A 25,277-nucleotide genomic window follows, 5' to 3' on the forward strand; every position below is an offset into this window, starting at 1 on the left:
AGGTCACGATTGAACTTGCCTTTGGTAAGAGGCACCATGTCGGGCATTCTCACTGCGGCAAAATTACCAATCCTTGTATCAGCTGGATGAAGTACGAGAAGAGTGGATGAAGTATAACCTAAAACTGATGGGAGATGTCAATCAAAACCTTGTCGAGCCGCTAGCTGGCCTTCCAGTCCAGATCGTATCATTTAGACTTGATACTTCTGCCACTGACATATCTGGTCATACCTATCGTCGACATCCATGGGCAAGCCCGGAGTCCTCGAGCTTCAAGCCCTGGGCAACTCTCTCTCTTTACACCAACCAACTAATCCAACATGCCGCGCGCTGTTTAGCACTTATCATACCTAATAATGACATTCCACTTATCCGTCATGAAGACTTTGCCCTTGGTAGCTAGCTCAGACGCGCCACCAACAGGTGTGAAATGAGACTCTGTGCCACAGTGGTTGATAATGGACTGGGCAGCACCCGAAATGTAACCGAAAGTGTCGATTGTCTTGGTAAAGGTGTTCTGGGGTTAGGAAGGCGTCAATAAAGTTCTGCTTAACCGAAGGAAGTCGGAAAGGCTTGTAACGTACATCGTTGCACCAGTAAATGGCTGAGTTGTATGAGCAGCTGACTCGTCCACAGTTTCCTGGGCCTGGGCCGTTGCTCGGCTTGCCGGGGACGCCGTTGAGGTACACCAAGCCGGCCTGAATGGCCTTCAAGCTAGCATAATCATAGACATTGCAATTGAACGACTGGATGGTATATCCGCGAGACTTGACGGGCGCAGCGAGCGAGGGGCTGTTGTCGGGGTCGTCGAGGCGGAAATCAGAAACGAAGGTCGGGTTGATTTTCTCCAGCTCCTCATATACGTTCTCAACGGTCCCAGTGATGTTTACGGTAGGACCTCCGGGAGTGGTCTCAACCTCCCAAATGAGCTCCTCAATGCCGTAGCCAGGAATGGGCGAAGCATCTCTGTTGGCAACAGTTGGCGCGGCGACAGCAGGGAGAACCTGTATTGATGAGGTCAGTAAAACATAAAGCAATGTATCCCAAAGTTTGATACATACCTGTAGCATAGCCAAGATAGCTCCAGTGGTAGTAACAGAGGAAAACATGATGATGACGATTTCTGACCCAGGTTTGCTTGTTATTGTGTCGATGAAGTTGATCGAGATAATAAGAGCCTCTGAATGACAAACTTGTTCTCCCTTTTATACCCCGAAGAGAGGGTCAGCATCAAAGAGTTTTTTTACCTTGCCCTCTTTGCCAAGTCCTCACCTGGCATATTCAGACCAGCAGCAGACGGTGTCCTACGGGGGTCGTTGTGGTTTCTCTCACATGTTGGAGCAAATAGTCCTGGCTTGGGTGTGCAAACTACATCGTCGAGCACGACGCTGTGCTCTTAACGAAGAGGGGAAATGGTTAACAATGCTACCTTCACTGCGCTCGCGAACTTCAAATGAGGAGGTGATGCAGAACCGAGTTGCAAGCGCGACAGTACACACAGTGTATATCAAATTTTGGAGCCGCATGCGAAAAAAGCAACCCTCGACTTCGAATGGCCGGCCAAGACTGCGGATGAGACGGATGCAAAGAGGATCTCCCGAGCCATCTACTACAGGCTGGCGGGCAAGATATGGTGGTGTGAGCGTGAACACTTCCACTTCTCATCCGGACTTCAAAGACGCTGGTCCTGTTCCCCAGTTGGATCCCAAGTAGAATCGGGCTGTTGCCGACCAGCATCGTTCACCGAGGTGACTACCTCCATGAAGACTCTGGTTCCCAAGTGAGACTACGAATATCTCCGAAACAAAGGCAGTGACGCTGGGACAAGAGACCGTATGCGAAACCAAACGGGCATCTCGAAGGACCTGTGCGTTCAATCACCACCATCGCCATCACCATCACCATTGCTTTGAACCATCGAAGATATCGGCGGTGCCTTGGAATATAGACGGGAGATCTCTAGGACTGCCGTTCAGTGACTCTCCCGCTTTAAGGATAATAAATGCCTGGACATGCTGATCGGGAATCGTGTGACAAAAAGGAGATGGGCATTTATCAGAAACAGGAAGAATCGCCACAGATACATGTTAGAGCAGTAACATGCCAACGTGGGTCAGGACCGGGTGCCCATGCCTCGATGCTGATGGATGGAAATGGAAGAGAGAGCTAAACGGAATAGACCAAGAAAGTCGTAAGATCAAATATCAATTGATTGGCGCACTTGCGTTGCGAGAATCCAGTGTTGTCAGCGCGTCGATTGATGGTGTGAAGTTGTTTTGTGAAGAATGTCTGGGACAAAGGTCGTGGTCAGTTCCACTTCTGTTGTGGAGAGTCGAGGTTTGGGATAGGTGGGTGGTGAGGTGCATACAATAAATTCTCCAACCCTCCACACGCGTACTGCTTATGAAATGAGATTTGTGTACGGCTTACATGAATTGGTTGTCTGTGCGGGCAGGCCACCCATTCAGATTTTTGACCACAGGCGGAAGATGGGAAGGTGCGAATAAGTTAAAGCATTTCACCAAGCAACACTGCACGCTGCCTCACTTCCTTCCTTTTCTTCTTCCAAAGAAATTGAGGTTGGTGACCCGATGCACGGCCCACCGATGTCGGTGACGTGGACGGGAACATTCAAGTTCGTTTGCCACGCTGCAAAGCTTCAAAACTGAATGAAGGCACACCCTCTTGACGATTTCGTTACCCTTCAATCTTCATCCAACACTATGATCACCGCCAACGTCCAGATCCAACAACAAATTGACGTCAAAAAGTCATGGCTCTGGAGTCAAAGAATTGGACAGACTGACTTCAGCCTCAATGCTCTTTCCCAATGACAAGCGGGAACAAGCAGTCTCAGTCCTGTCTCGCTGATTCGACAATGGCTCAACCCACCCTCACTTCGAGAAATATATATTCTGGGATTCTAGGCGCCCCCTGGCCCAGCTTGCCGCATACCCGCAGCACAAGCAAATACGTATCTGCATTCGTTTCTGCTTCGAGCCTTTGACGTGCTAGCCTTCGAGACATTTGATTTTCAGAGCTTGATATCTTCCTCGTATGAACCTTGTCTAAGAAGCATCGCAGAGTATTCATGAGACAGGGAGGCACAATCTTCTCTTCTCTGTCTGTAACCCAGAAAACCAACAAGAGTTGCAGCCATACACATGCTCTGGCCTTGACCAAGAAAGAAGTCCAATGAGAGTTCAGTCTGGAGGTTGGGACGGGAAGCATTCTATGAATCCCACCGAATCCAGACTCGCCCACCCTCGACGAAACAGCCAATGCGCGAAGGCCTTTTAAAAGTGCGGGGGATATTCCAGAGTCATGGGATTTTTGATAACAACTCGATGAGCGAAAATTGCATGACCCATGCATGGCCTTGGAGAGCATGGGCATGGGCATCAATGGCCGAGCCACAGGATCCGTCACCCGCTCCATGTCTGGGGCGACAAAGTTGCCGCCCGCAAATTGATTACCGATTTAATAACCATGGGCCAGGCTCGAAACAGATGCGATAGTAGGGCAAGGTTGAGGTCGCCGTCCGTGACCCCGTGGTCGACGTATATATCTATAATCTATATCATAGAAGCAAAGTAATGGATTGCTCGGCCCGCGCTTTGTTCGTCGTCGTCCTATAAATCCTCGCTCTTCCTTTTTCCTCATCATCAATGCTTCTTTCGCTTTCGAGTTAGTGCCCCTTCGCTCCGTGTTGATCGGAGGGTCTCTGCCAGATTGCGGTCGAAGCTCCTCTCCGGGGTCGACCACATCCTCGGGCCCAGGCTTTCTCGTTCATAATCTCCATCTCTTCTTTTCTCCGAAGCGAAAATCCAACCACCAAAGAAGTAACTGTGAATCGGAGATTTCAAAGCCTATCGAAGGGGAGGTCAACAACCGCCGCCAGTTGAGTTAGCCGCATCGAATCCCGTTCGACCTGTCAGTTGCAGAATTGCGGATACAATCAACCCTGAAGCCGGATCGACACTGCGGTAACCATGACTAGGTAGCGACGAGACCGATCGGAAACTTGAACGACGTTCCATTCCACGACTCCTAGCAAAGCGAGCGATGAAAAGACTTGTTTCAAGCGAGACGTCCGTTCCGTCACCGTCGTCATACTTGGCGCAACCGAGGCAGCCTTCAGAACGACATGCTGATGCCATGCCGAATAGCTGATGCGGAGAAAGGCTGAATACTACGACCTATCACCAATATCGCTTCAAACTCAACTTGAGTGTGGAAATTGCTCACATTCTGTTGCGCTGCTCGCGTGACCATACCATCTGGTGAAGCCCAGCCGTACCAGAACCGACGGCGCACCGCTGCCACTTTCTGCTTCCAACATCACACCGGTGCATGCCCTGAAACCCAGCATCGTCCCCGTGGCTCTGGATCTGGCCTTATACAGAACGAACGCCCAGACCAAAGTTTCACGAGACCTTAGCCGGAGATCCCTCTACGCTAGTACCAAACAGACCACCACTTGACGGTGTAGCGTACCGAGAACGCCGACAGCAGTCCAGAAGCGAGCGAGGCGCAGACAGACAGACAGACAGGCGAAAGTCAACTAACAAACTCGCCTTTCCACCGCCGTGTGATTTTCCGTGGGCAGGGTGAACTGAGTGAGAGATCTCCTTGCGTCAGTGTGTGTTTTACCCCTGAGCTAGGGGGGTTGCGGACACTGTTTGGACAGGGGGCCTCAGCAAGCGACAAGCGACAGCGCTGAAAGCAAAGCAACGAAAAGCCGCGACCGTTGACATCGCATCGCATCGGGCGTTGCCGGGGATTTTTGCTTGTTTGGAAAAATATTCCGATTCAGCAATCCAACGCCCTCAACACTTAAACTTCTCCGACAAATCCCAAGTTTGCAAAAGGAGTCGAAACAAGGACTGACTGTGTTTTACGGGAGGACGGGGCCGACTGGAAACACATTCCAAATCCTTTGCAGTCCGCGACACCGAGACAAGTGGGCTTCTGGAAACGTTTTGTCTCGAACAATTGCAACTTCGGTTTCGGGCCCGCTCCATGTTGATCGACAGCAAAAAGGGCTGTGCTGTATTTGATACCGTTCCCCGTTCTTGCTTCCCCGGCGTTCGTCACTGTCACTGTCACTGTCACTCCTGTTTCCAAGCGTTGCAAGCAAGTGGAAGTCTCCAAGTACCATTGAACTCTATTTTTGTCTTTTTTTCTTTTGGATCTCTTTGTGTCCTACTCCACGCCATCGTCGGAAGCGAGTGACAACATCATCTTTTCTTGCAAGCAAGCCAAGGACGATTAGCAAGTGCGAAAAACTGAAACATACCGGAAGACCTTTGCGGAATTCCGTCCAGTCCCGTCACCTACAGGAATTCAAAGACGGGACGACAGTGACGACGGCAGGGGATCCAATCGGGAGGGTCAATTGAGAACCCTGAAGCCCTAAACAAAGCCCCAAAAAGGGGTCAATCACCCTACCTTACCACCTTCTCAGTCCAGAAGGTGCATTCAGAAAAGACGGACGGGCAGTCCGGGTGAAGCAGGTAACATCGCATCGGGTCGGTCAAAGAAGTTCACTTGGTCAATGTTAGTGGTCTGTCCACAGTGGGCTCATTGGGTGCTGCAGTGTTTGGAACACCGAATTGACCCCGGCCGCTCGGTTTCGGGTGTACCTTACAGGCTCGGACACCTCTACTCGTTAATCTTCCGCTGTTAGCGGTTTAGTGCGCTGTTCCAACGAACTGCACGGCGGGGTCGGCTAGCGGGCACGCTCGGAACACCCTGAACTCCATCAGCAACCCCTGCCCACACCGGCAGTTCCATTCGTCGTTGGAGAATCAGGAGACGGGGGGAACAACCAAGCAGAGACGAAAGAATTGATTCCAAACTGTGACGTCTCCTCCGTCTCGGTTTCGGAAACGAGGAATAGCAGAAGGTCTGTGCCTGCGTCCGGCCTGCCTTGTCCACAGGACCGGGCCAGATTTCTATACCGTACCTTACCTTACGGTAAAGATGGAGTTCCTGTCGGGCTATGCAGCCGCAAGGGCCCCTTTATCCGCCTACCAGGTCGAGCCGCCTCCACCGTCGACTTCATCTGCTGCTGCTTCATCTTCTGGCCAGCAGCGCTCTTCCTCCCATCGTCGAGCGCCGCGGCCTCTTCATCCCACTCGCTCCAACTCGACCTCGGGCACTCACTCGCACAGAAAGCGACGCCAGCACGGCCACGCCCGCCTCAACAGCGCCAGCACCACCGGCAGCTCGGGCGCTCCTCTGGTCAGCAGCGCCGCCGGCCCAGGTCAACATCATCATCAACATCATCAATCGTCCTCCCACCACGGCCACGGCCACAAACATAAGCTGTTGACGCCAGCTTGGTTACAACCACAACCACCATTGGATTACAGCCACGACGCGGCCGCCACCGCTGCGAACTCTGCATCATCTGGTGCCTCGGCGGGACCGGGACCCCGTGCGACCTCGTCTCTCGACCATTATCGCTTCCTCAGTCCTCCCTCCTCATCCCATCATCATCCCGAGCGGATATCTACGTTTGGCCGATACCCGAATATACACAACACGCACGATAGCAAATACTTGACGCCCCCCAATACTGGCAGCGCTTCCGAGCCATCGTCAGCCCGGTCGCCCATCTTTTCGCAGGGTGGTCACCACCGCGACCGAACAGACCCGCTCGCGCCCACCACGAGCAACCTCAGTCTTGTCGGAGGAGGAGCTGGCGCCTCCATTGCTTTCGCCGCCCACGCCGCCTCCAGCATCCTCGAGCGCAGTCGTCACGTGCCGCCGCCCCAGTCCCAGGGGCAACAACATGCCAGTAGCGCAGCCGGCGCCATCATGCCTCTCTCGTCTGGCACCAGCTCCAAGATCTCTGGTTACGATGGCTCCCGCGCCGAAAGTGTCTCCAGCATCGCTGGCACCACGATAAGCAGTCGGACATTTCTGTCGAGCGATCCGCTTCCGAACCCCGACCAGCTCGCCAACAACCAGGCCAGACCTTTTGTTGTGCGCAATGGCCGAACGTACATCTCCGACCCGACACTAGCGTACCCGCTACCCGTCGATCTCGAGGAAATACACAGACAGACGCTGAGGACACTGTTGCTTCTCCAACTCTTCGGCAAGCCAATATGCTCGCCCGAGTTCGCCGACCAGCCGCCCAAGCGCATCCTCGAAATCGGCTGCGGCTCCGCGGTCTGGTCGATGCTCTGCTACAAGCACTACAAAAACCTCGGCCAAGCCGACGGCATCTCCTTTACGGGCATTGACATTGCTCCCCTGGCACCACCCAGCAGCTCGGGCAACACCGACGGTAGCGACGGACGCCGTAGCAACCGCGCCTCCTCCTCCTCGGCTACCTTGTCGGCAGCGGGCGGCGGCGGTGCCACCAGCTCTTCGGGGATGCACCCCGACCCTTCAATGAACTGGCGTTTTGTCCAGCACGACTGCCGCAAGTTTCCGTTTCCCTTTGCCGACGCCTCGTTCGATTTGATCATGTGCAAGGACGTGTCCCTCATCACCACCACGACCATGCAGCAGCCTTTGATCGACGAGTACATCCGCCTCTTGGCGCCCGGGGGTGCCGTAGAAATCTGGGAAAGCGATCATACCTTGCGCATGTTAAGGCCGCACGTCCCCGAGCATTTGCAGAATTCCTCCGCATCAGCGCCGGCCGCTGGTGGCGAGGATGGTCAGCCCCTCGAAGGTACCGAGAACAGCGAAGCTGAGAAAAGCCCCGAAGAACTCGAAGCCGCCGAAGCCGCCCGCCTAGGCGCCTACGTAATGACACCCAACACCCCTCTCTCCTCCCCCCTCAACCATTTTCTCGTCGAATACAACGCCTGGCTCTCCAAAGCCCTCGAAGCCCGTTCTTTGTCGTCTATGCCCTGCACCCTCGTCGGCCCCATAATGCTTCAAGAAGCCGAAACCTTGACAGGGATGGGTAACAAGCGGCTTGCCGTCCCGCTATCAGAAGTCCGTTGGGAGCGCGAGGGCGTAGGCGGTGTGGTGACCAAGGATGGAAAGGCTTTCATCTCGACGAAACCGAGTTTGTCGAATCTACAAGGGACGGAAAACGGTGGGGGGAAAACGTTGGGGCCGGAGGCGCGGGCACTGAGGAGGACGGCGTTGACGACGGTTGTGCAGATGATTCAGAGCTTGGAGCATATACTGAGGGATGTGTCGGGAAAAAGTCAGGATGAGTGGGATGCGTGGATGGGTAAGATGATGAATGATTTGGTGAGGGAGAATGGGACCAGTTGGGGGGAGTGTTTGGAGGTGGGGGCTTGGTGGGCTAAGAGGAGGTGAGATTTTTCGAAGGTGGGAGGGGGATGGGGCGAGGCTGGGGAGGTGAAGGGAAGGGGAGGGAAGGAGAGTGGATGGGTGTTGAGGGAGGTGGAAGTGAAGGAGGTGGAGGTAATTTCTTTTGCGCTAGAATGGTAATTTTCTAATGGTGGTCTTCTGTGAAATGGAGACCAGGAATGGGTGAGCGTGTTTTGGATATGGGCGGATGGGATGCATTTGGGTAGGTCTGGTGGTGGATGTCTTGGATATGGATGGGTGGGCTATATAGGTATGGACAGGTATATAGGAAAGGTCATTCATGAAGCAATGTCCAGCCCTTTCGCATTGTGCTCCATCCTATCTCATGTGATCCAATCGCCTCGTTTTCAGCGCTGCTTTACCTTCATTTGGTCTTGTTCGACCGCACCTCTGAACATCTAGGTCATGATCGTTTCACTGTCACCTCATGCGTTGCGGGGAAAGATATGATTTCCGTTTCAAGGTATAAGTACACAAATCAACACGGTCGATAAACCGACCAACCAACTAACCTAAACCACCCGACCCTCTCTGTAATTCAACCGAACTCAAGCCTGATACTGCTGAAAGGCCTGTTCCCCTTCATACTGCTTCTTTAACGTCCGGTACTTCTTGAGATAGTATCTGCCTTCGTCAGCTTCATTTCAACCTACTTCCAAAACAGTGGTAGGTAAGGTACTTACAATGCTTGTAATTCTATATGCCCCACCGACACACCGTATTCACCACCGGAACCACGTCAGTCAGCCAGTGCTCACAGAAAACCAAGGAGGTCAAAGGAATCGGGCATGTCCGAAAGGGAAGGGTGTGGGGGCGCTGGGATGAAAAAGACATACCCTTCTGAACAAACTGCGCCGTGGCAATAGCCTGCTTGATCTCCCCCTCGTCCCGTAGCCCGGCCTTGGACATGAACGCGCGGTGCAGGCGCGGGCGGAAGTAGGAGTAGCCTTGGGGGTATTCTTTGCCCATGTGGAGGAGTTCTGTTTCCGTCAGGCATGTGATGTCGTATCAGCAAGGTACCTTACTCAAATGTGTTCGTTGTGTTTATGCTTTCGCATATAACTGGTGGTGTAAAAATGGAATGGATGGGAAGATAAAGTGATATGGTGGGCTGCGAGTGAGATGGAAACGAAAGGGCTCTGGAGGCCAGGGCGAGAATGGAAAGTGATGTGAATGAAGCGAAGGATGAGAATGGAAAGTGAAGGAATATTTGCGAAGGGGGAGAAAAGTGGTTAAGGAAAAGGAGACGGGTGCTTGGTGAAGGTACCTAGGTAGAAGTACCTACCTTTGTATAGTTGGATGACTTGTCGACGAAGTACGGGGTTGGGTGGTGGGAGTGCCATTGTTACGAACGGTGGATGATAGGCGTTGGTTCTTCACCAGGGCTTTTTTTGGTGGGTAACTGAAGTAACCCAATGAAAACATAAACAGATGGTAGATCAATTGATGAGTGTTTACATTGACTGGTGATGATAGTGATGACCGTGGTGGTTTGAAAGGGACTGGAGGTAAATGGAGTTCGTGCGCAACACCATCACCGAGTACCGTAGCGTGACGTAGGAGTGGAAGCTCTTATCTTATCGCGCTGGCCAGTTGGGCTACGGCGTCGACCACCTTCGCGCTTTAACAACATATGAATTGGAAATGGTCTGAAATCTCATTGTGGCCAAACGAATCTGGTAATATCACAGATCAAATGTTTCACGAAGGAGTGAGGATGATTCCAATGTCGAGTGGGAACTGGAATGCCAGTGTCATCGGCATGATCCTGAAAGCCGGGTACCCTGACCCGGGTGAAGGCATACGCTAACAGGCTTGATGATCCTCATCGGAGACGAGCCGCCATTGCGATTTCACATCTTCTCATACTGCAATTTTTTCAGAGAGATAACAATTTTTTGATTGACGACAAATCCAGATCTCACACTTTGAGCAAATACCTTGAACATACCGGCAGGCTGGGTGTCATCGGCCCAAGTCCCCGTCATCCGATCTGTTAGCGGAGCCCCACCCCGGCTAACCCCGCTGCCGAGAATGACGGGCTCGATCTACCGATTGACGACGACGGGCGGCCGGGCACAAGGGGCCGAGGTCACCGGATTGAACGTCAACCAAACTCCCTTGGCTCCGCTCACTTACAACACATCTTGATTAGTGATCACAGGGTGCATTAGGTGAGTTTCGCATTTTCATCCTGGAAGGAACCCCTATTCGACCGAACCACCATCTTTTCTCCATCTCGCAACATCCCGTCGTCATCTCCGTTATCGCAGTTATCGCCGCTATGCCGCCCTCTCTCATCCCGCGCTGGCACCTCGCCTCGGCCTCCCGACAACTCACCAAGTCAGCTCTTCGTCCATCCACCACCACCACCACCACTCAGTCATTTTCAACCTCAATTATCCGCCCAAGCGTCCACCACCCCTCCCCAATCACGGACCTAGACAAGCAAATCCCCAAGCCCCCACCCAAGAAATGGATCACCGACCTCCCCGCCCGCCTGGGGAAATGCATCATCTTCGGCTGTTCGCCCAAACAAATCCAAGATGCGTCGGTGATCTTGAAAGCTTTGGCTACGGAATGGCGGGAGTTGTTGGCTGGTAGCGAAGGGTTTCTCACGGGTGGAAGGAGGGGACTGGATGGGCGGGAGGTGGTGTGGGGGGAGATGGATAGTTTCGTAAGTACCTACTACAGTTTCTTTGAGTTGGGTATGTGGAAAGGGGATGGAAGGGAAGGGGAGAGGGGGGGGAAGGGGTTGACGGAAGGAAGAAAGGGAAAGGGGCAAAGACGGAAGGAAGAAAGGGAAAGGGGGGAGGGAGTAGGTAGATTCGGAAGGAAAGGAAAGGGAAAAAAATGGATGAATGACGATGAAGGGAGATGGGGACAAGGAACCGGAAAGAAGAAGAGGTGGAAGGGGAAGAGAATTTTGATCCAGGGACAATACCTCTACGTAGCATGGTTGGGTGAAATGAGAATGATGGGAGACGGGGAAAGGAGGGTGCGGATGAAATGGAGGGAAAAGCATAAGGGACAATGGTTAGGTACAGAGGGTGGACGACTGGAGGTGAAAGACACGGAGATGATAATGAGGAAGGAGAAGCGGGATAGATGAGCTGAAGAGAGGGAATAGAAGACGGAAGAAGATGAGGGAACAAGAGGGCAGATGAGATGACATCAGGAGATATGATAAGTGCTGACAAGAAGCAACCTACACAGGGCCATGTCAACAACGTCAACTACTACCGCTACGCCGAGTCTGCACGAGTCAACTGGATCACCAACTTCTCTGTGCACGTCGACCCGGCTCACCGGCAAGAGTGGGCGGAACTGATGCAGCCAAAGGCCATTGGTTTGATCATGAAGTCCCTGAAGTGTGACTTCAAATTCGTACGTCCCTTTACCCCCCCTTCCTCCCCCTTTCCCTTTCCCTTTCCCTTCCAACCTCCCTTTTCTCCTCATCAACCCCCGTACTAACCCAAATACCAGCCAATGGTCTACCCCGACCGCATCTCCGTCTACCACCGCCTCTCCTCCCCACCCCAACAGGGTGTAACCAGCTTCTTCCTCGACTGCATCGTCCTCTCGCACCAACACCGCCGCGCTGCCGCGCGGCTGGAAGAAGACGTCGTCATCTACGACTACCGCAAGGCAGGCAAGACGGCCATGCCGGAGTTCATGCTGAACCAGTTCGAGAAAACCTGGAAGTTGCAGCAGGAGGAGACGATTAGAGCCCGCAAGAGGATATGGGAGTTGATTGGGGGCGTGGAGAGGTTGGAGAGGGAGACGTGGGATCGAGAGGATGCGAAGGAGGATTTGGGGAGTGCTGTTAAGGGGTTGCCGTCTTGAGTGGGTTGAGGGATGACTGGAGCGAGGGACTGGGATGTTGAAAGGGAGATGGGGTTGGCTGGAGAAGGGGTTTGGATAGCAGGTAAGTGAACAAACAGTATTCATGGATTGGCGAAAAGGATATGCTGACAATGGACACGGAAAAAAATAGATAGTAATAGAAACACTTGACAGCCGAAATTTTGGTGTTAAATGGACTGTTTGATGCCAGCAGGTGAGCTGCTAAGAAGAGAAGGCTAAGTAGTATCGCGTTACTTCCAAGTTTAACAACTTTGCGCCTCTCATTAGCCATCCGCGATATCGTGGACCCAGTGTAAGGATGGTTGGGCAAATAGTGGAGAGTATTCGTTGACCCTGTCAGTGGGATTCAAGTTATCTTGAAAGAGGCCTAACAACGGCTGCCACTCCGCGCCTTCCCTTCCATCCTAACTTTCCGCCTCCTCTCGTCCGGACCTTCCTTCATCCGGGACCGGCCTTGCGGGTCCAACCTTAATTTGACTACCACTCGTCAACTCTAACTCAACACGAAGACATTCAGCTTATCCACGAACATTGCCACCATCATGCTCTACTCGTCATTCATCTCCGGACCTATATTAGCCATGCCTGCTGCAGGTATGAGCCTGCTTCTAGAGCCACCTTCTTCTTTAAGTACGAATGATTAACTCACCGGCCCTCCCCACCGCCGCCGTCCCAGCCATCGTCCGCAGAACTACCCCAAACCATGACGGTCCTATTTGATGTCCGGCTACGGCATCGAAGATCCTCACCTGGAAGTTCCGGACTGCATAGCTCTAACACCACCGCCAACATAACCTACGGGCACCAGCGAACAGGTCATCCAATACGGCACCGAAAAGAACAACAACACCCTACGGTACCTAATCACTAGCCAGATCGGGAATAGCTCTTCGGTTGACAAGGGCTCTAGAGGTTATAACACGATCCAACACAACCAACCACGAGAACGACGAACCGTATGTCGCCACAAGTTGAGCGTTATTAATGCTAGACAAAAGATAACGGCGAACCGGCTAGGTAGAGATACTATTGCCGACGGGGCTGATGTTCGACTTTTCATGGCTGGTATCGAGTCTGGTACCTGCGAACAGTCAAGGGGGATGCCGGTTAACTGACCGGGCCCGGGGAATCCGCGGACGGGTTAGTTGTAGTAGGTAGGAAGGCTGCCGAATTTGGTGTGGTGCAATGATTTATGTCTTTCTGTGTGTCCGTCTGGTCTCGTCAATATTTGGCTCTCGCTTCAATGTCATCCATCCCACAGCCCCATTCTTCTTCCTTTGATAGGTAAGGTAGGAAGGGATAACAGCTGGATTGGGGGGTTTGGTTGTGATGTAGAGAGGGAGCTGTTCAACGACGTCACTAGTACCTCGGACCCCCGCTGGAAGTCAAGTGAGGTTTGATGCCCTTTGATCAAGAGCGGTGGTGGTGGTGGTGGTGGTTGTGGTTGTGGTTGTGATTTGGGAAGCGGTGGTGGGGCGTGCCGTTCGACGTCCCTGCACACTTGATCTCGACGACCAAACAAGTCACTACAGATTTGCGGAGCTCATCCATCTTGTAGAGCTGAGTTGCGGGTTCAGCTACCTCTAGGCTTAGAATCGTTTTGCCAACACTTTTTTTTCTTTTCGTTTCTTTTCTGGTTTTTTTTTGGTTTTTTTGAAAAAAAAAAAAAGAAAAAGGTCCCAATATCAAGTCACTAACGCAACTACTAGGACGGTAACCCCCAAAAACGGAGCTGTTTGCTTGTTGGCTCAAGACCATCATTTATTTGTGGCGGATCACTATAAAGACGGATTTAGGCCGCGTTTCTTCTCCCACTGTTTGCAGTATAAATATTTCGCAGTACCGCAAAGACTCGGGCCGTTCGTTTTCAATTTCCAGGGAAATCTGGCATAGTCTGTAAACATTACTGCAACATTCATGCCCGCCAGAAATTGTATGCAAGACGGTGATTTTAAATGTCCCTACCCTCCAGCGCCCTTGAAAAGACACGGGGAAGAGACAGGGCACCAGAAGAATCGAATTTACAGTGCTCCGGGGTGGCAACACGTCTCTCCCATCTTTTTTGCGGGCATAAAATTCACATATTCGGGCATACGCATGTCTGATTATGCCAGGTTTCACTAGAAGTTGAAAACGAACGGCCCGAGTCTTTGCGGTATGGCCATCTACAGGGAACTCCCCGAAGCTCACAGGGCGGAGCTGGCGTCAAATGGTGGCCATACTGCATTGACTACACGAAAAAGCATGGATAGAGGTATGCCGTGCTGTCTTGATCACAAAAGACCGAAATTTGGTCATGCATAACGGTACCTCTATATATCTTTCACCCGAACGTTTGGAAGTAAGGCTAAGCGAGGCTAAAAAAGGAGTCAGAAAAATCATACTGCAGGAGATGCAGATGCAAGCGCTGTATGGACCCCGAATACTGCATACAGTGAGAGAAGAAACGTGGCCTTGCAGGTTTTTTGAAAATAAATGTAATGCACAGACGCCGAAGGACTACGGAAGTCCGTTGAATTTATTTCTCACATATCCTGCCTTCGTAGTTTTTCCAATGGTCCTGTACGCTAGTATAAAACCTCCCCTCTTTCCTGATGTTTTGCCATTCTTCTTCTTCCACCACCATCACAACCTCTAGACCTCTCGCCATTTCTCACATTCTCACCACAAAAGAACCCCAATAAGAAAACTTCTTGCCGTTTCCTCTTGCCATCTACTTCTTCACCAGTATTCGGCCCACCAACGCAATAGTCCAATTTGAAGCTGGAACTCAGTCATCATGCTTCTCTCCAACATCGTCTTCGGAGCCGTTCCAGCCATGCTGCAGGTAAGATATCGAGAGTCACACTCTTTGGCGCGAATCATCTTGCTCATATTATTCGTTCTGCACGCGAAACCAAACACGCACTAATACATATTTTTTTTTACAGATCCATGCTGCCAGCGCGATTCCAACATTTGCAGGGAGAAAGCTCCGTCGTCCAAAATGCCCCTCGAGCGTCGGAGTCTCGATGTTAACTCGGTGAATTGCCATCCCGAGTGGGTCCCTGAAAAGTTGGCCTTGGGAGATCGTATTCCAGAGGGCATTGATTACCTCCGAAAGACCCCAAATGGCAAACCAGCTCTCGGTCCTGGTGCAGGAAATTGCGACCGGGTCAGCTGCTCATGGAATTCAGCCATTTTCTGGTGCAACGAGGTATGTCATTGATATCTATGTCTAGTTATCATACCACTCCCTAGATGAAAATGATTGAACAGTGAATGGATTCCAGACTGACATCTATGTGGTTACAGGGTTCTGAGACAAAGGAGCTCGATAGCTATGGCACCATTGCCGATGCCGCTCAGATCATCCAGGAAGAGTGCAAGCTTGGCGAAGGGGATTATATTCTGGGCCAGGTCTTTATGAAGAACCAGTGGAGTGTCGTTGTTCAGAAGGATGATTGCTGAGACTGGAGCTGCGCCTACATTCTATACCATGATGGCATAAGGAGCATAAACACCAGCTGCCGGAGTGGGCGTCAGTTGTGATTACGGGTACATGTATTGTTAGACACAGGTTTGCCAGGACAGAATGGAGCAAGATATTAGGGACACTAGGCTCCTTCAAGGCCCACGACGCAGATCGGAAGCCAACCGGAGAAGCCGAGGTGGGAATACACTAGAAGGTACTTGAAGCACACAAGGTGGTTTTCTCTGTCACTTCCCGTATTTCCGGGTCTACATGTAACAGACCTCACGGAACAACAAGCTGAGGTGGAAATTGGATACTGGAGAATATGTTCCACTTGCCATATCAATCTCAAGATACGTCGAGGTATAAATAAACGAGTGTTCAACGTCTTTGCGTTTTTTATCCCTACAATCCACTTCTTCTTCTTCTTCTTCACCACACAGGCTATCGGCAGAAGACTGCCGTGACCAGCGAATCAACCTCAGACTCAGAGCTTTGCCCCTTTCCACTTCTCAACACCAACAAACGGTGAACCGCCACGATGTTCAACCCAGTCATCATCTCCGGAGCCATCCTGGCCACGACAATACTCTAAGCCCTCCCGGTTGTCGCCGTCCCAACCTCTCCGTTTGCCAACAGCCCTATCCCAGGATACGGTATCGAAGACATCACCTGGGGGATCTTGACCACTCCTGGAGGTCCTACCGTAAACGCCACGGGCACCATCCAACAGGCCATTCAGTTGGTACAGCAGAACAACCCACGGTTTCGCTCCGATTTTGCTATGGACCTTAAGCCCAGAGGTATCAAAAGGGCTGACGGCAATCTCATGGAGTACGAGTCACTTCGCTGCGAAGAATGGCAAAACGCCGACGCAAGTTGGGACATGCTTGCGGAAGATATTTTCGACCTCAGGCATATTTCCGGAAAGCCGGCTAACGGTCCCGGCCCCGGCAAGTGTGGCCGGGTCCACATCAGCTGTAGAGTAGGGGCGGCGATTTAGTTGGTGTAATGATGTACGTGAACACGGGCAGTCTACGTCTTGCCAAGTTGTACCTGAAGCTCACTTTCCCCGTTTCTTGAGAATCCGGAGAGGAAGGAACTCGATAGTTATAATACCATTGCCGATGCCGCTTACGTCATTTACCGCCAATGCCTTCGACTTGACGTTAGGTTCGATTTCGTGGTCTACATACGGCTAGGTGTATCTCAAGGATAATTGGAATGTTATTGCTCGGGGGGATGATCCGGTTTCTAGTGTAGTACGTCAACATTTGTCTACCAATATAAAGTGCAGAAACTACAAGAATCAAGGACAAACTGCACCGTTGGTGGGAGGCAGTTTGCTCGCGGCTCGTTGATGTCCCGTCCCGTCTTTCTGACCTCATCGGCATGCCTTCCCCTGTCAAACAGCCCATAAATGAACGAGTGACGACCACATCCTAGACCATCGTTTTCTGCCCCATCTACTTCCAACCTCACGACACAACCTACCGGCACAAATCCTCCATTACCAGCACAACACTCTCAAATCTGCCCTCATCCCCTTTTCCAAATCATCCCTCACAATGCTCAACCCCCTCCTCATCTCTCACACCCTCTTAGCAACCACAATCCTCCAACTCCTCCCTATTTCCGTAGCCGCCATCCCAACCGTTCCCAAATCAACCACCAACCGAGCTCCTTTCAACTCTGCGAACGAAGGCCCGATCCACGACTACACCATCGAACCCATAACCTTCCAAATCCCAACCTCCCCCTCCCTCAACAGTCCGACCATAAACGTCACCGGCACAATCCAACAAGCCATCCAGGCCGCCGAGAAAGTCAATCCGGCATGGCGCTCCGATTTCGCACAGGCCACCATCCAGAAATTCAAGTCCCAGAATCTACTAGCAGCAGTGGAAGTCGACCACTGGGACTGCTCGACCGGTGCCCCCACGGGGTACAACGACGTCTCGGAGAGTCTCTGGGCTGTGGCCTTGACTAAGGGAAAACCGAGTTTGGGACCGGGAAGGTGTGGACGGGTTAGTTGTCAGGAGGGGGCGGCGGTTTGGTGGTGTAATAACTCTGTAGGTGTCCCTCTCTGCTCGACAGGGGCCATTGAGAGTTCATGAATGGTGGTTTATACCAAGGTATATATGTGGCTGACGCTTTCTCTGTCTGCTAGGGCCTCGCTAGGAAGGAACTCGACAGTTATGGAACCATTACGAACGCTGCGTATGAGATTTTGGATAATTGTCCTGTTAGTGATGAGGCCCTGGGACCGAAGAGGTTGATTCATGGACAGGTGTATTTGGTGGGGGAGTGGCATGTTGTTATTGGGGGTGATGAGTGTTAGGAAGGGGAGTGGGTGGTTTACATAACAGGTGAGGGCCGGAAACTGGGTATTTGCAGACAGGAAAGAGGGCTTGACGTGTTGGGGGGAAAGGGGGGGGGGGGGGGGGGGGGGTTGGTTGTACACTTGGGAGGTAGCTTCCTTTTTCATGTGGTCCCCGAGGCTAGAGGCAGTGGTAGTTGTTGCCCCAGGGGGGGTTTAGCGACGTGTGCGGTGGCCCGGTGTTCGTGACGGTGATCAAACGAGCTGTTGGATATTTCAACCTGATCATCTCATTTTTAATGCTAGAGGTGATATTCTCGTCCGTAGTACATCCTTCAACCTTTCTTCCACTTCCTGGTATGGGTTTCTGAATCTGGCTCGGTGTTTTTGCGCAACCAGCGGTGTAGCCGTTATCCAGCTGTTTGCGCATAAACCTACAGTACCTTATATTGCTCATGACGTGATCCTCCGGGATCCTTCGAGAGGCACATGGATACCACGAAGTTCACGTTATGATTCTTCCAGGAATGGGTGTCATACGAAAGGACTGGCGGATGTTTTTTTGCGCCAAGGACTGGGAAGGATTTCAACCATTTAGGGAAGTGGAATTATATGTCTGGACCCGTGCTCTTGAGCTGTTGATTGATCAAGCTGGTGTATTGATGCGTTCAGTCTGAAGTACCTTGTCGGGCAATCTTTGGTGACGCGCACCTAAGTAGTTTTTATCTAAAGATGGGCGACAGAGCCGCATGGTACTATAGGACGAAGTTTGCTTCTGGAAAGCCATATGTCCGAGTACCTATATGTGTGACAGAACTTTATGAAGGTTCGTATAGAACACGATGTTTGTTTCCGCGTTTCCGGGGCCGTTTCTGCTACCATGGCAGGTCAGCACGTCAGCGAGTGCGATGTTTGAGGGTGGGATATACGACGTTAACTATGGGGTCTTCGACCTATAAAGGGGTGAGCAGTCTTCGTTGAAGATAAGTTTTCTATCACACATCAGCTTCAGGAACACCACAACTCCAGCAAAGCAATCCAGTTCGAACTATCATCGCAAAGATCATTATCAGGTACATACCTCATCACATTCGCAAGCACGACAACCGCCACCATGGTATTCTCGGCCATCACCTCCGGAGCTGTTTTGCTCATCGCTCTACTCCAGGTTTGTGCTCAATCCCGAACAGTTGTTATTTAGCGAACAGTTTACTTACCTTTACCTGATGATCACAGGTTCTTCCTGTCGCGGCAGTCCCAGCTGCTCTGAACCTTGACGAGAACGGCATCGGGGAGATCGTCTGGGAGATTCAGACTTCTCCTGGAGGGCCCACCGTCAACGTGACGGGGACTGTTCAAGAAGTCATCCGGTCTGCTGAGAAGATTAACCCAAACTTTCGTTCCGACTTTGCCCTTGACCAGCCTACCGAAGCTTCTTCCCACGATGGACAAGAAAAATACGAGGCTTTTGGTTTCGATTGTCAGCCGGAGAGTGACGCCAGCGTGGATCACATTGGAATCGGCATTAACTACCTTCGCCGTGTCCCTGGACGCCCAGTCATGGGCCCAGGCACGTACAACTGTGGACGAGTCAGCTGTGACTGGGGGGCTTCTATTTACTGGTGTAACCAGGTACGTGATCAGCTTGGCCGTTGCTATTGCCGTATACTAACGCTCATTTTACCTGCATCTAGGACCCTTTCAACGACAAGGCGCTTGATAGCTTTGCCGCCATTGCCGAGGGCGCTCAGGTGATTGTAGACGGTTGCAAGCAATATCATACTGAACCGGATACCCATGGCCGGGCCTATTCCAAGGATAACTGGAGTGTTAGGGTGACCGGGACCGGCTTCCTACCTTTTTGCTAAAGACGCGTCACCTGCACATGCTAGGCAGCTAGAAAGGAAGTTTGATACGGGATATAGAGAAGGATTGGGTTTCATTATAATGGAGAAATACAGGGAGTTGCCTCAATTAGCATGGTATAGGTAAAGGTTGTAAGAAGTAGTGAAATCAACGGAAGAAAAGGCGATAGAAAAATACTGGAGCGAGGTTACCGTCGTTGAAGCAGAGTTCTGACGTTGAAGGCTCTTGCTAGGCAATGCTTGAATCGGAGATAAAATTAAACTTCAATTTGCTGACAACTTTTTGATATTGAGGCGTGTCACAGTCAAGAATACAATCTAAACGGGTTGTGCTGATGGAAAAATGAAGTGGACAATCGGAGAGTCCGTCTGAACATAGTCCCGTGGCTGGAGTGGAACGATGACTCCCGGCTTTTATGATGAAAACTGCTTGTGACGGGGAAATGTGCAATTCTCATGAAACAGTCGTGGTCCTTGCCCTCGTTTCGCTTTCCTCTTTTTTGCGTTAATGAAGGCACCCGTCGGGTGATGCAAACACTTCAAGTGACGGTTGAGGGTGGGAAAGAACAGTATATGTGATATTACTGGTAATAATCGATATAGGTTCAACGTGGCTTGATTGTATATCTGTGTGTAAGACTGGCTCTGCAAACTTGAAGCTCTGGCATCTAGGTAAAAATCCCGCATATCCCAATCCAGCTAGGCACGTAAACGGTTAGTAGATCCCTTAGCCTCTAATATACCCTCTTAGATTTAGTATATAAACCACGCTAGATCTACCTAGATATGCCCTGAAATGCCCTAAAATCCTTCCAAAACTAGCTACAAATAATACTATCCCTAAATTGCTTCTTCCTTATAGTAGTTTTCAAATTATTATTCGTAAAAGTCTTGCCTTATTATATTTATTATTATACTTACCAATTCGTTACCCGAATCCTCTTTTGCAAAATTCTCTATACCCTTCAGACAGCTTATAATAATATCTCCGTTATTAAATTCTTATAATTAAATTTATAATTACTATAATTCTACAAATCCCAGTTACTCTATAGATTTTAAATATATTATAGGAAAGATGCTTTTGATAAGGCTATTTATAATCTATTCCTTAGTGGGCACGTAGACTACGTCTACTAATTTCCTCTTTTACGCTTGCCTTAATTAGTATTTATATATATTGATATATTTAAATTTAATTACGAGCCAAATTCCCTCCTTTATAATAATATAAAGTTATAGCACGATAAGGTGAGAATACGTTTAGTATACGATAGTAAATCTATTTTAAAAGGTAGATTTTAGCCTAGCCAGTAGAGAATGTCCGGTTAGGCTATAAGGGTTTTTATTTTATATACGAGCCCTTAGTAGGCCCGGGATCCGGCGCCCGGTTTCCGACTATACGCTTCTATTATTATCGTACCTACTCTACTACTTATTATAACGGCCCCCTCGCCCCGCTTTATTGCTCTTATCGGTTTATTATAACGTTCCGTTCTTCGGATTTAAATCTTAGGCTCTTTAGTATAATAACTTTATAATTATCCCCCCTTTTAGTAACTACAATCCTTTATAATTTAGCCGTATTTCCCGGCTTCGAAATATGGTTTAGGTTTTAATCGGCTATATTTTAGTATAGTATAGGTAGGCCTTTTATTAGCGACCCTTTACCTTTATTTGTTATTTCGTAAATACGTTTATTATATTATATTATTTTCCCCCTTAGTAACGCCTAGCCCTCTAAGTACTTACCCGCTATAATTATTTATATTAAAGAATAATTATTTACTATTCGTCTTTTCTTTTTCTAAAGTTACAGAATTCTTTCTTTTCTTTTACTTCTTTCTTTCCTTTAATAATTATATTGTAACTATAGCTAATATAAATTAATTTATCCCCATATAGGAACGCTAATTTAATAGTAACCCCGTAACGCTTCTTAATATTAAATTTCTTAAAATTACCGGCTTCCTAACTACTTAAACCGAACGTATCTTTTATTAATACCCCTATGACCCTGCTAAGAGCTTTCCGTTTATTTAGTATCCTATAAATATTTTTTTATTAAATTTTTTAATTCATCGGCGATACGTCAGTATTAATTTATTTCTTAGGACGGCGAGAGTATCCCTTACGGCCTTTATTTAGTAATCATTTACTTTAATTTACTATTCCCTTATTATTAGTAAGTTAAAAATTCTAATAATAATTATATACGTTATTAAGCGTAGAAGTAAATTTATCGCCCTATAAATTATTCTTTCTTTATTTTTAGTCTACTTAATTCATTAAGTTTCAATAATTTAAATCTTCAATAAATATTTTAAATTGTTTTAGATTTATTAATATTATATTTTAAATATTATAAGATATATTTAATTTCATATAAGTACCGATATTAATAATCCTTCGGTTAGAATTAATATTAATAAGTATATCCGTTTTAATATTTTTAAAGCAAAACACTTAATAACGACGTTTTATAATCGATTAGAAAAGCTTTTTAAAGAATATATTTTTATTCGGAGTAAAAGCATTATTATTAATTAAATCGTAGAGGAAGTCCGTAATTTCTAGCGTTTAATTGCTATAATTATCGGTTATTTTTATTTTATTTTAAATCCTAAAATTAATTTTAACCCCGCTTAATATATTAATACTATAACTTAAACCGCTAATTATTTCCTTATTACTAAATAGGCCCTAAATATTTTAATTGCCGTTATAATAGTATTAGATTAATTTATTACTTAGCGTATTTATAAATTTACGAATTATTAGTGTAAATTTTAGAAAACGTTATAGAAGTTTATTAATAGCCCTTTTCCAGCTTATATATTTATTTAAATTATTATTTATTAGAATTTAGATAATAATATTAAATTCTATCTCCCTTGACTTAGTTTACGCGTTAATATAGGTCTTCGTATTGCCTGTCCTACGTTATTTTTTCAATATAATTATTTATTTAACTTCGATGCCCGCTTTTGTATTTCCGACGATAATGGTAACGATAACGGCTATTAGTCACCGGTAATTCGCTTTAACGATCCTTCGCTTTTTTTAATCTATTGTATAGAAGACTATTTCCAAATTATTTGATTTATTTTCTATATATTTAATAACGAATTTATTTGTTCTATTTTTAGTAATTTATAATAACGTTGCTATCGTAGAACTCTTTAGCTTTAATTATAAAGAATTTAAAGAGGATATAGATATTAATAAATGTTACTCCTCTACCGATAAAAATGAATCCGATAGCGAAATGGAGCTTTCTATCAACGGAGGCTCGGCAGTCGGTCTTATTTTCGAAAATGGTAAATTTAATTACTTTTTTAAATTCTCCGAACGTTCTAATTCCTCTAATTCTTCTAATTCCGAACTGTCTTTTAATTTTAGGTCGTTTTCTAATTCCGGGTTGTCTTTTAATTTTAGTAATAATTCTAACGGTTTTACAAATTATATAGAATTGGATATCACTTTTTTCGATGGTATTTAAGAAATTAAATCTTCTTATCGTTCTTTTTTAAAATCTTCTTTCATTTCCCTTAATAAATATAATACTATCCTGACCTTTAGTTATAACTATACTTCTATTTAAAAAAGTAATAAAATTCCCATTAGTAGCGACTTTATATTTTTATATTATATAAGTAATATACCCCGGCTTCCTATTAATATGTCTTTTAATAATCATAATAGCTGGTATTTTTATTATTAAAATTTCCTAAATAATGTCCTTACTATTTTTATATCCGTATATTAATAAATTAATATCCACGAATTACCTTTTAATTAATTAATTCTAAACCCTCTTTTTAAATCGGGCCCTTTCTACTCCCGAAGCCCCTTCGGTTTTAAAAATAAAAAAATCTTTACTTTTATTGATAGAAATTTATAATCTAATTCGGGAGGAAGTAACTCTTCGCTTAATAAATAATATAATTCCGTTACTTTAAATTCTTTTATCAATTATCTTTTTAACTACATCCTTTTTCTTTTTATAGAATTTTAAAAATAGGTTTTACCCTTAAAATAGGGCGGGGATATAAATTCTATTAACGTAGCGTTAAAAGTTTCCATAATAATTACCCCCGCATTTTATATAATTACTTTCCTTTTAACAGTTCCTAATTTTTTCGATACCCCCTTTTAAGAAATTAACCTATTTAGTTATTTAAATAAATTATTTTATATTAAAAATCGTTTAGTTTTAGCCTTCGTAATTTAAATTAATAATTCCTCTCTATTTAAAATCGGGCTTTTCGCCGCTTCTTCGGCTGTAATTATATTTCTTATTCTAATAATTTTATCTCCCATTAAACCCGTTATAAAAGTCCGTCCTATTATTAGGAAGGTTTTTCCTTTAGAGGTAGTTCGTTAATTTATAGAGAATCTACTTATTATAGCGCCCTATTATCCCCTTTTTACTAACCCTAAAAAATTAAAAATTATAAGTTACGCTTATATTCTTGAAAATTGATTTATTATATTTATTAAGGGTAATAATCTTTAAATACTTTATTCGAAAATTTTTAACGTTTTTCTAGCGGTTCTTATTGGTATTAAATCGGAAAGTCCTGTAATTTCGTACGGAAGGCCTTCTTTAACCTATATTAAATTAATCGCTTTCTTAACTTATAAATTTATTAATACTTTTCTATTAGGTTTTCTTATCCTTTTTAAATTTTATTTATTTATTATTTTCTACCGTAATCCCCCTAATTTAATTGGCGGTTCCGCTTCTATCAGCCGTTGTTTTACCGCTATTAAAAAAGGTAAAAGTAAGGAGGTTTCTATTAGCTAGCGTCTTATTATTATTAAAAAAAGTAAGGGTAAGGAAATATTTTTTCTATTTATTAAATTTAAAGCCCCTATAGTCGTAGCCTTTTTTAAAATTTACTGTTATTTACGTATTAGCGAATCAGTAATCGTTCTTTATAAAGTTTTTGTAAATATTCGTTTTAAATCTATTATATCGGTCGTCCGTACCGACTGTATTATAAATATTTCGATTCCTAAGTTTACCCTTCCAGTAGCCTATTAATATTCCCCTTATAAATATAATATTTTAAATTAAATAATTACGAATAATCCTTTTAAGAATATTAATAGGGGTTAAATCTCTTAGGATAAATTTATTTAATTATATTTTCTATTTAAATATATTCTTTCGTTAATTACCGATTCTTCAAGTTTCTTCTTCAATGACCCTTCGACTTCTTATTTTAATTAGTATTAAATTACTAGTCTATTATAATTATTACGGAATTTTAGTATCGTTTAAAAAGTATTTCTTTTTTTAAAATAATTAGATCTATTTTTTATATTATTAATTTAATTATTTTATTTCTTATAATGCTTCCATTTAATCTTCTAATATTTAGAGAATACTTTCTACGCGTTGTAGAAATATTTTTCCGGTTTTTAAATATTATATTTAATGGGTTAACCCGTT

The 25,277-nt window shown here is 46.8% G+C and overlaps 8 protein-coding genes across 8 annotated transcripts; 6 read left to right on the forward strand and 2 right to left on the reverse strand.

Annotated features, from left to right (window-relative positions):
• Nucleotides 1-212: 212 nt before the first annotated feature.
• On the reverse strand, nt 213-1,220 carry B0H65DRAFT_88562 (uncharacterized protein). Its single transcript, XM_062831524.1, has 3 exons — nt 1,062-1,220; nt 585-1,004; nt 213-517 (listed from the first exon to the last, which is right to left on the reverse strand). The coding sequence occupies exons 1-3, from the start codon at nt 1,107-1,109 to the stop codon at nt 335-337; spliced, it is 651 nt and encodes a 216-aa protein (XP_062683745.1). The 5' UTR covers nt 1,110-1,220; the 3' UTR covers nt 213-334.
• Nucleotides 1,221-5,985: 4,765 nt separating this feature from the next.
• On the forward strand, nt 5,986-8,295 carry B0H65DRAFT_419041 (uncharacterized protein; the record flags this gene model as incomplete). The annotated part of the gene is made up of 1 exon (XM_062824176.1): nt 5,986-8,295. The coding sequence occupies one exon, from the start codon at nt 5,986-5,988 to the stop codon at nt 8,293-8,295; it is 2,310 nt and encodes a 769-aa protein (XP_062683746.1).
• An 852-nt stretch (nt 8,296-9,147) lies between these two features.
• Nucleotides 9,148-9,653, reverse strand: B0H65DRAFT_395442 (uncharacterized protein; the record flags this gene model as incomplete). The annotated part of the gene is made up of 2 exons (XM_062823766.1): nt 9,148-9,290; nt 9,596-9,653. Coding segments are annotated over 2 exons (201 nt in total), but the record flags the coding sequence as incomplete, so codon positions are not given.
• A 704-nt stretch (nt 9,654-10,357) lies between these two features.
• B0H65DRAFT_88625 (thioesterase-like superfamily-domain-containing protein) lies at nt 10,358-12,505 on the forward strand. The gene is made up of 3 exons (XM_062831525.1): nt 10,358-10,987; nt 11,527-11,697; nt 11,797-12,505. The coding sequence occupies exons 1-3, from the start codon at nt 10,595-10,597 to the stop codon at nt 12,154-12,156; spliced, it is 924 nt and encodes a 307-aa protein (XP_062683748.1). The 5' UTR covers nt 10,358-10,594; the 3' UTR covers nt 12,157-12,505.
• A 2,451-nt stretch (nt 12,506-14,956) lies between these two features.
• On the forward strand, nt 14,957-15,627 carry B0H65DRAFT_439497 (uncharacterized protein; the record flags this gene model as incomplete). The annotated part of the gene is made up of 3 exons (XM_062825420.1): nt 14,957-15,004; nt 15,122-15,373; nt 15,472-15,627. 3 exons carry the CDS (start codon nt 14,957-14,959, stop codon nt 15,625-15,627), a joined length of 456 nt encoding a protein of 151 aa, XP_062683749.1.
• Nucleotides 15,628-15,956: 329 nt separating this feature from the next.
• B0H65DRAFT_536814 (uncharacterized protein) lies at nt 15,957-16,919 on the forward strand (the record flags this gene model as incomplete). Its single annotated transcript, XM_062829057.1, has 3 exons — nt 15,957-15,994; nt 16,271-16,647; nt 16,716-16,919. 2 exons carry the CDS (start codon nt 15,957-15,959, stop codon nt 16,632-16,634), a joined length of 402 nt encoding a protein of 133 aa, XP_062683750.1. The 3' UTR covers nt 16,635-16,647; nt 16,716-16,919.
• Nucleotides 16,704-17,972, forward strand: B0H65DRAFT_567025 (uncharacterized protein; the record flags this gene model as incomplete). The annotated part of the gene is made up of 2 exons (XM_062830344.1): nt 16,704-17,658; nt 17,802-17,972. The coding sequence occupies exons 1-2, from the start codon at nt 17,200-17,202 to the stop codon at nt 17,970-17,972; spliced, it is 630 nt and encodes a 209-aa protein (XP_062683751.1). The 5' UTR covers nt 16,704-17,199.
• Nucleotides 17,973-19,065: 1,093 nt separating this feature from the next.
• B0H65DRAFT_403537 (uncharacterized protein) lies at nt 19,066-19,370 on the forward strand (the record flags this gene model as incomplete). Its single annotated transcript, XM_062823798.1, has 2 exons — nt 19,066-19,119; nt 19,188-19,370. Coding segments are annotated over 2 exons (237 nt in total), but the record flags the coding sequence as incomplete, so codon positions are not given.
• Nucleotides 19,371-25,277: the final 5,907 nt, after the last annotated feature.

This window comes from Neurospora tetraspora (genome assembly GCF_033439725.1).
Source record: "Neurospora tetraspora strain CBS 560.94 chromosome Unknown B0H65scaffold_2, whole genome shotgun sequence".
Lineage (NCBI taxonomy): Eukaryota > Fungi > Ascomycota > Sordariomycetes > Sordariales > Sordariaceae > Neurospora > Neurospora tetraspora.